This window comes from Oncorhynchus masou, unplaced genomic scaffold, assembly GCF_036934945.1.
Source record: "Oncorhynchus masou masou isolate Uvic2021 unplaced genomic scaffold, UVic_Omas_1.1 unplaced_scaffold_1709, whole genome shotgun sequence".
In the NCBI taxonomy this organism is placed as follows: Eukaryota; Metazoa; Chordata; class Actinopteri; order Salmoniformes; family Salmonidae; genus Oncorhynchus; species Oncorhynchus masou.
The window spans coordinates 109,739-119,492 of NW_027016699.1; the positions used below are offsets into that span (position 1 = coordinate 109,739).

A 9,754-nucleotide genomic window follows, 5' to 3' on the forward strand; every position below is an offset into this window, starting at 1 on the left:
ATTTTTGGATTTGTGTACACAACTATTCTCACAGCGAGACAAATGTGACCGTAGGCATTTTCAGAGATCCAGGAATCGTAAGTTATATTTCTTAATTACAAAACAATGTAATGAAAGGTGTTTTGTCGCGTGATCGGTGAAAATGCCACGCATTCAACTCATGACTAATGGACAGCTCATGAACTTGGGTGTCGACGTTTGCTTGAACCCGTATATTTAATGACGGCTACCTGTTTTGCATGTGTTTGTGTAAAATTGCCTCTGCTGAGAGGGTAGGCAGTTTACCCACTGTTTCAGACAAATACATTGTGGGTATAGGGACTGAAAATGAACCAAAGTATAAATAAAAGATCCCTGAACTGTTCCATACACAACTTATTTCTCACGTTTTGTGCACAAATGTATTTTACCAGTTAGTGAGCATTTTAACTTTGCTGAGATAATCCATCCACCTGACAGGTGTGGCATGTCAAGAATCTGATTAAACCGCTGGGGATAAAAGGCCACTAAATGGTGTAGTTTTGTCAACACAATGCCACAGATGTCTCAAGTTATGAGTGAGTGTGCAATTTGCATGATTGCAGGAACGTCCACCAGAGCTGTTGCCAGACAATTACATGTTCATGTCTCTACCATAAGCCGCGTTCAATGTCGTTTTACAGAATTTGGCAGTTCGTCCAACCGGCCTCACAACCGCAGACCACGTGTAACCACGCCAGCCCGTGACCTCCGGCTTCTTCATCTGCGGGATCATCTGAGACCAGCTACCCGGACAGCTGATGAAACTGTGGGTTTAGACAACTGAAGAATTTCTGCACAAACTGTCAGATACAATCTCAGGGAAAATCATCTGTATGCTTGTAGTCCTCACCAGGGTCTTGACCTGGCTGCAGTTTGGCATTGTAACCAACTTCAGTGGGCAAATGCTCACTTTCAATGGCCACTGGCATGCTGGAGATGTGTGCTTTACAAGGATTAATCCAGGTTTCAAATGAACCGGGCAGATGGTAGACATCTTGTGGGTGAGCGGTTTGCTGATGTCAACATGAGTGGCCGTGGGGTTATGGTATGGGCAGGCATAAACTACGGACAATGAACACAATTGTATTATATCGATGGTAATTTGAATGTGCAGAGATACTGTGACGAGCTCCCGAGGCCCATTATCGTGCCATTCATCAGCCGCCATCCCCCCCGTGTTTCAGCATGGTAACGCACGGCCCAATGTCGCAAGGATCTGTAGACAATTCATGGAAGCTGAAAATGTCCCATTTCTTCCTTGGCCTGCATACTCACCAGACATGTCACCAATTGAGCGTGTTTGGGATGCTCTGGATCGACGTGTACGACAGCGTGTTTCAGTTCCCTCCAATATCCAGCAACTTCGCACAGCCATTGTAGAGGAGTGGGACAACATTCCACAGGCCACAATCAACAGCCAGATCAACTCTATGAGATGTGTCGCACCGCATGAGGCATATGGTGGTCACAGCAGAAACTGATGGGTTTGCTGATTCACGCTCCTACTTTTTTTTAAAGGCATCTGTGAACAACAGATGCGTATCTGAATTCATGTGAAATCCATAGATTAGGGATTAATTAATTAATTTCAATGGACTGGATTCCTCATATGGGGCGGCAGGGTAGCCTAGTGGTTCGAGCGTTGGACTAGTAACTGAAAGGTTGCAAGTTCAAATCCCCGAGCTGACAAGGTACAAATCTGTCCTTCTGCCCTTGAACAGGCAGTTGTAACCCACTGTTCCCTAGTAGGCCCTCATTGAAAATAAGAATTTGTCTTAACTGACTTGCCTAGTTAAATAAAGGTAAAATAAAATGTTCAAAAAAAATATTAACGGTCACTCGGTAAAATCTTTGAAATTGTTGCATGTTGCATTTATATTTTGGTTCAGTATAGAACCATAGATCAGTACCTCTGTGATGTGCTCACAGCTAATTTCTCTGGAGACTTGGGCAGAGGAGACCAGGTGTTAGATATGTTGTAGCTTGTCTCCACTGTTGTTAGTCATGAACAAGTTGAAGTTAAAGGTGAACACCGTGTCCTCCTAAGAGGGTAGAAAAGCATTGAGCAACTTGCATCAAAGAAAATAAAAAACAATGGAGATTAAAATATATATTTAAAATAAAAAAATAGTTTGAGAAACAGACACCTCACAAGTCATCAACTGGCAGCTTCATTAAATAGTACCCGCAAAACACCAGTCTCAACAGTGAAGAGGCGACTCCGGGACGCTGGCCTTCTAGGCAGAGTTCTTCTGTCCAGTGTCTGTGTTATTTTGCCCATCTTAATCTCTTCTTTTCATTGGCCAGTATGAGATATGGCTTTTCCTTTGAAACTCTGCCAAGAAGGACAGCATCCCGGAGTGGGGTCAAATTGCCATAGATAAAATGCAATTGTGTTCATTGTCTGCAGCTTATGAAATGCTCACTAACAGGGATGTAAACAAATTTGTGCACAAAGTTTCGTTCGTATGGAAAATGTCTGGGATCTTTTATTTCTGCTCATGAAACATGGAACCAACACTTTACATGATCCGTTTATATTGTTGTTCAGTGGAGATGGAAAACACATCCTAAGAAAGGGGGAAGGAGAGGAGATGAGTAGAGGAATCCACTTCAGACTATTTAGCTGCGCACCTAGGCTCTCGCAAGATGACCAACCATGTGACCCAATTAGCTAATGAATTACCTCAATCACAGCACCACCCCCATATAAAAGTGCCAGAAAGAGAACATACTACTCATCAACTGTTGTTTTGTCTAGTATATTGTCAGTACGTGATAGTTGATGTTGTGTTAACTAGCAGGTGTAGTTTACTAGCTCTTCCTGGTTAGACACTTCTACTGCTCAGTGGCAATGGCTTTTGGGTTTTGTTTGGGGTAAGTTTGGTGATGGGCTTAAATGTTTTGAATAAGTGTTTTGATGCTGGCAACCTTTATTGACCTGTGCTATTGTTTTTCTTAGAGTATTTGTACTCCTGTCTGTATGGCCTAGTGTAAACTGTTCTGACCTTCCAAGAGGTAAGAAACTTAAATTGGGTCAGATGAGCCTTTTATACAAGCTATAGAACACTGGTATGAATTGTTGGTCAGAATCATTTAGTGTCCACCCTTCAGATTCTCACCTTGTGTGTCTATATAGGGGCCATTGAGACTGCGTGCCGGGATCGATACATGTTGGTAACAACCCAACTCCAATTTGCTGGGAACAAACCTCGCTTTGAAGCGGTTGGTAAGTAGGCTTTTAACCTTTAATTCTGATGCAAAATGGGCCTGAAACCAGGTTTGGTCAGCTCATGAACTTGGCAGCTTAACATGTCTTGGCCAGGGTTTGGTAGGTGGTGCTAACATGAAATCTCTCCCTGCAGTATATTTCAGTCTCTCACTGTGCCTGTTGGACCTGTCGTGGAAATTTCCTCTATTTACCAAATCATGAGAGCAAACCACACACAAGTCAGAGTTAATTATTAAAGTCTATCTTTAATTATATGAGCTCTCACAACCCTGTGACTCTCAGATCAATTCAGTGTCTATCAATGAATTCTCTGAGTCCCTTCTACATTGCAACTGAGATCCTTTTAATAGCAAAAACACACACAGGATAAGACAGCATCAGCATAATTCATCGTTCAGCTTTGTCTCCTTTCTCAAACTCAGAACCATAAACCAATCCTCCATATCAACAGGCATATATCAAATCATCCTATCTTGACAAGATCAGAGACACACTGACTGGCACACAGACATTGTGGAGCCAAGAGATACACGCTTGACCTCTCTCCGGCCCAAGCAACTTAGTCTTGACATAGAACAGATACTGCAACCCCGCCACAGTATTATACAATAACAACATTCTGATCAGAAGTAACTTATGAATATAAAACATCTTACCTATGTTACCAACTAATTCTGATTTATTCCCCAACAGACCACTTAAGAATAAACTGATTTTTATTTAGTATTGGACTTGAGCATATTCAAATCATTTGATTTGACCCAGTTCTTTACCCCTATCTAGATGCTGATGGCGTTCACCCCATCACTAAGCAGTATGGGTCAGAGTGTGGCTACATGTTCAGTATCCTCCCTCTGCCTGGCCATGTTGAACTCAGAGCCTCCTACTTCTCCTGCCACACTGACAACCAGGTTCATATATTTTCTGTGCATTGGGGACTTTTCAAAGCCACAACCCATGGGCACACTGGTTAAATCAACATTTCAATTACATTGAACCAATGTGGAGTAGCCATTGAGTTGGTATCTGTGCCCATGGGAAGGGCTTTAAAATTATATTTTCTAGTTAAATTACTACCAGCTATCTCAGTTGAAGGTCTTGTTTTTGTATCTTAGGACGATGAGGTGTTCACTTTTAGCTTTAACTTGATTACAACTGCTGCAAGTGGAGTGGAAACCACCTACACTGTGAATGCAACCTGCTTCCTCCCTCTACCCTGGTCCCCCAGAGAAGTCAGCTGTGAGGAGAACTATATGGAGGTACTGATATAGTCTAGATCCATGCATCAGGGCTCGTGGAGGTGGGCTTGTGTTTTTATAGGAGAATGTTATGTTACCCTGTAGGTGTCAATGAGGAGTGACGTTTCCTGTCTGTCTGGTACAACAGATGCCTGGACTGCTGCCCTTGCTAAAGTAAGCTAAAGGCTATATGGCAAATTATCAATTAGATGAGCTCCACCAGTTTGTCCCCAATACCACCATGCATGCCCTGTCTCTTGTTCCCGCATCAGGCCCACAGCTCTGCCACGTCTACCTGGCAGGTGATGTTCCAGCAGGAGGGGAAGCAGCTGATTCCCATGTCATTCTCAGAGGCTCGGGAGCTGGGCTACGTGTTCCACCTCACCCAGGGGAGACTGGTGTTCCGCTCACCCTACACACCACGGTCTGTCATGGGGTCTGTCTCCATGGTGAGGATTTAAATGTCCCGTTCAATGGCTTCCTTTATCTTGGTTGTCTTCAGGCTTGCTTAATTTGACATTAACGACCTCGACTGGTGGTTGTATTCCGAGAGGGTCTTTCATTGCGTAATGTTTAAAGCCAGGGTTATGCAGGATGGGAAGGAAGCCACTTATTTAGACTACTGAAATGCACTGTTGGCAAGTACACTTGATCCATTCTTCAATTCCAGATCAATGGTTCAATGGTGGAGGTGGTCCATCCCATACTGTTCTCCAGGCAGAGATGGGTGGTTATGATGGTGGACTGGATTGTTGCGTGCAGCACTAGTAAGTTCCAGTGCAATATCAGGTTCCACATTATCATGGTTCGGACCTGAAGGGACTTGATTGTCTTAAGCAATAGTGATGGCACAGTTAAGCAAATAATACTTTCACCTATGAAGTTATTTCAGATCAGTGAGATGTTTTGATCATTCAGTTGCAGAGGAATAATTGCTCACAGGGTCTTAACACTTGTAATGTCTTTCCAGATGAAGGGATGTATGATGGGGCGGGGCTGGTCTGGCAGACCCCCACTCTGCTGTCCCCGCTGGTCTCTGGCCTCTCTGGGTTGGAGAGCAGCAAGATCTCAATGGGGGTGGATGGTCAGCTCCTGGATGAGCCCATCACAGCAGAGCGAGGCTACAGCCTGGACATCAGTGACACCACTGTCCAGATCAGCATCCCTTTCAACGCTGCCGGAGGATACAGAAAAGTCAGTAGCTTACTAGGCCGGCATCTGACCATTCACATGGAGACTTACCTTTTATTCTGATCCAGAGAAGCTTCAATTGGCTTCAGTCACTCATGTCCTCTGTACACCTTGAATATTCTACTTTGTACCATATAACCTCATGGCAGATGCTTCATAACGGTTTCAACTCTTCCAGAGCTTTGTGAAGGACAACATGTATCATGAGTTCTATGTGATCCGTCTCTACTATGAACAAATCTTTCTTGATGACTGTGGTGTGGAGACCAGACTCCGCCTCCACAGGCCCATGAACACACCTCTTCTGATCCAGCACCTCTCCATCATTAACCGTAAGGAGTTCTACTAGCCAATCCGAAGTGGATCTTCAGCTCCGTGGTCATGATTGCTAATGACCCTGTTGTCCTTCTCCCACCACAGAAACAGTCCTTGAGGATCGTGTGTTTACTGTTTACCTGGGGAACCTTTACTACGATGTTGACCTGGTGGCTGTGAAGCTCAATGGTCACAACTTCACCATACTAGAGGCGACTAAAAGTGGCCTCGTCATAACCACGGTCCCCCAGCCCAATAGTAACCTTCATGCCTACATTCTCAGGCTGCCATTTGAGGATGCTGCTGTTCACAAGCTGGTAAAGAGAAATTTTGTGTTTACTCTCTAATGAACTACTGTGGTCTCTCAGTATTTCCTCGTGACTTCTCATTGGAGGATATCCAAGGTTCCTCCCCTGAACTTTCTCCAATGGGTTATGGGGACCTGAGATTCACCCCTAGTTTGTGGATATAAGATTTTGTTTCTCAATGAGTGTTCATATCCATAGTACTCTCCAGAGGGGCTTCTTCAGTTCTCGATGGACATCAACTACACTTTGGTCATCCTGCCTCAAGAGGAGCCCTTCTACTACCTGGCCTCAGTCGTGGCTCAGTTCAATGATGTCTGTAAGTTGACTTGAACTTCAGTGAGAGACCTGGGATGGAATGCGATTTCTCAAGATGGTTTTCCGAGCCTTCTGGTTCTGACCACTGCTTAATGTGGATGCAGCCCAGCGATCTACCATTGTTTACCCCTGATGTCATCTTGGCACTATTGACTAAACTATTGGCCCGATCTTCTCTTCGTCAGTTCCTCCGGTCTTCAAAGGCGTCTGCAATGAGAAAAGCATCAGTTTCCAGATGTCCCATAAGCCATTTGACTACCTGTGGGAGGTGGGCGTTGGCCCCTACATTCTGACCGCAAATCTGGCAGCCAAGCGGGGCTACATCATGCAGAATGACAGCAAGAGTCTGACCCTGGAAGTGCCCCTCTTCTCTGTTGGCTACACTTATAAGGTGAGATGCTCATTGGTCAAGCGCTTAAATTGGCTTGTCGTTGGCTCAAGTAGGAGTTATAATTATTTAAAATGTACCTGCTTTTTTTTCTCCCAGGACATCAATTTGAAGCAGTTCTACGGCTCATTTGAAATTCACTCACGACTTCCAAAGACCTTGGAGGTCAAGAGTTCCTTGGCCAAAGCTTGTCTCTTCCAGACTACTGAGGTCATAGGTAACTACTAGTGCCTCATCTTTGCCTTCAACTTAATTTATTGCCTGACTGATTAGTGTTGCTCATTCACTTTGTTCTAGCCCAGCTCTAACACAACTTTCTCTAGTGTGTTCCACTGAAGGGGTGGTGACAGTGGTTACTGATGTGACTCTGGCCATCCCTGGAGCTGAACCCAACGGAACCTTTCTCCTGGACTCTACCTGCAGGCCTCAAGAGACAGATGGCACTAGGGTTCTCTTTAGCTTTGGACTCCACACCTGTGGTACCAGGGTCCAGGTATAACTGTCCAACCCATACAATTTGAATCATTCAAGTGACTGGCCCTACCAGTGACTACTTCAAATGAGTTTGTCAGCATCTAACCTGGTGACCCAGAACTCATCTTGCTTAATTTGTTCAGCTGCATGACTTAGGTCTTAGAATTTGCCCAATCCTGATGCGTCCAAATAAACGCTGGAACTACTGCTGTTATCAATGCATCCCGTCATTGGTTCAGGCGCAGAATCGGTCCACGAGATCAGCAAGCCTCCATCTCATACAGGCTGAATATTTAAATTAATATTCACTTTGACTGACAGGTGTCTATATTTCTCATGAGGCCTGTCAAGGGAACAACCATTTAGTTTATAGACATGGCTTGCAATAGTTTGATAATTTTCATAGAATTTTGTTCAGGCTTGTGAATTCCTCTTGTCATCTAGGTTGACCATCAGCATGTTACCTATGAAAATGAGATCAACGTTGAGCACAAGATCCGATCTGTGAATGCACCAGTCAAAACCAGCGATACTGCCTCTGTGTACGTGACTTCACGAATAATCTACTGCCTCATTTATTTTAACCCATATTCACGTCAGTCATTATCTCTCACTACAGGCACTTGTGGCTTTAATGTTCAGCTCTCTTTTTAGGATTACAGTTCGGTGTGTCTATCCACTGAGTGACCTATACAAGCTGTTTGCATATTGGCGCTTTGATGCAGACTCTCCGGGAGTTGGCACCATCTTGACTAGAGTTCCTGTAACAAGTAAGTGTTCGGTAGTTGTGCAGCTAAAGAGGGTGGTAACTGCTACAGCTTTTTACACCTGACTCTCTGTCCAATCATAGCATTTCAGCCCACCTTTCCACCCACCACCAGAAGACCGTTGACCTCCACAACTACTTCCAGCACAGGCCTTAGTCCTGGGAGGGAAATGCCTGGCATCAACCCTAGGGCTAAATACGTCAAAGTCTTCAGCTGGCAAATGAACCAACCTAAAGGAACCACTTAGGCCCAGACCCCAGTCACTCTCCATACAATGGTATGAGATGGAGAGATCTGTTCTACATGTCATATTCCTGGATGAGATCGAACTTCATTTTATTCTCTCCACAGGAACAAATGAAACCACTGACTGAATCGGGAGTGGTTGCGGTGTTTGAATATAATTAAGTCTGGTTCTTAATAAATATGTTCTTACAATCTGTACCTTGTCCTGGTTGTTATGGGATGTGGCTGCATCCAGTTTGGGGATTATATCACAAGTGAGGACTTTATTTGGGAAATAAGTTGGCTCGGTAAATGCTTTGTGCGACGCTTTCATGTCACTTAAGACGCATGTTGGCCTTTAAGGGGGGGATCAGCAGTTCTAACCGTGGCCATTTTCAGTTAACTGCTGCAGGATGTGGCTTGACTCATTTAAGCACTCGGCTTTATAGACTGCTTTTTGGTAGCAAGGCGTGACCATGAGATCAAAAATAATTAACCATGTTGAGGCTAGTGTTACTAGATATTGCGTCAAGCAAGCTCGAGGCAAGTTGTATTCCAAAATTAATGGCTCAACTACAGATTCCCCTTTATCGTTCTTAACTTAAAGCCTCTGTAGGCAAGCTTTTTGTAGTACTTCACTTAATGGCGCATGGCCGGCATAGCTGAGCACATGCTAAAGAAACAAAGTCTTCTGTGACTGCAAAGGGTTTTGCTAGATTTAAGTTGACTTGTCATGAGGATGTCTGACTACTTGGTTATGCCTAGAATGTAAGGCTCAAACACTGTCAAGTTATACACATTTTACCTGGATGCTTTAATGCTGTTAACAGGTACCCCAGTTCTGACCTTACACAACACACTGCAACAACCAGTGTCAAGTTGCATGTTATTGAACTGCTAAATTGTAACTGGTCCCATCAGAACGTGGCATAGGTCTAGATTGCACTACAACAGGTGGCACAAGTCATATCCTGGTAGTGATTCAGCCAATTAAAATCTTTAAAGTTGGCGGTGGTCCAGCTTGTTCATTGATGGCAGTGTCATTAACAGGCTACTTGAGTGTCGGCGTAGTTGATTTGATAATCAGAATCACATTTGACTAGTCAAATTGCTCCAGACAACTAGCCTTGAGCTAGATGCCAATGAGCATCCAACATTGGTAGGCCTATAGTTGGCTTTTGGTTAGAAGCATTTGATTATGCAATGGCATAGGCTTCATTATTTCTTGATTTGTGTGCACAACTATTCTCAAAGCGAGACCAATGTGAACGTAGGCATTT

At 44.1% G+C, this 9,754-nt stretch overlaps 1 protein-coding gene across 1 annotated transcript; it reads left to right on the top strand.

Moving 5' to 3' along the window:
- Positions 1-532: 532 nt before the first annotated feature.
- Positions 533-8,252, top strand: LOC135539044 (uncharacterized; the record flags this gene model as incomplete). Its single annotated transcript, XM_064964926.1, has 13 exons — positions 533-557; positions 663-787; positions 4,764-4,940; positions 5,162-5,258; positions 5,462-5,685; positions 5,861-6,014; positions 6,103-6,314; positions 6,504-6,621; positions 6,806-7,011; positions 7,108-7,225; positions 7,332-7,501; positions 7,927-7,986; positions 8,102-8,252. Coding segments are annotated over exons 1-13 (1,837 nt in total), but the record flags the coding sequence as incomplete, so codon positions are not given.
- Between the last annotated feature and the right edge of the window lie 1,502 nt (positions 8,253-9,754).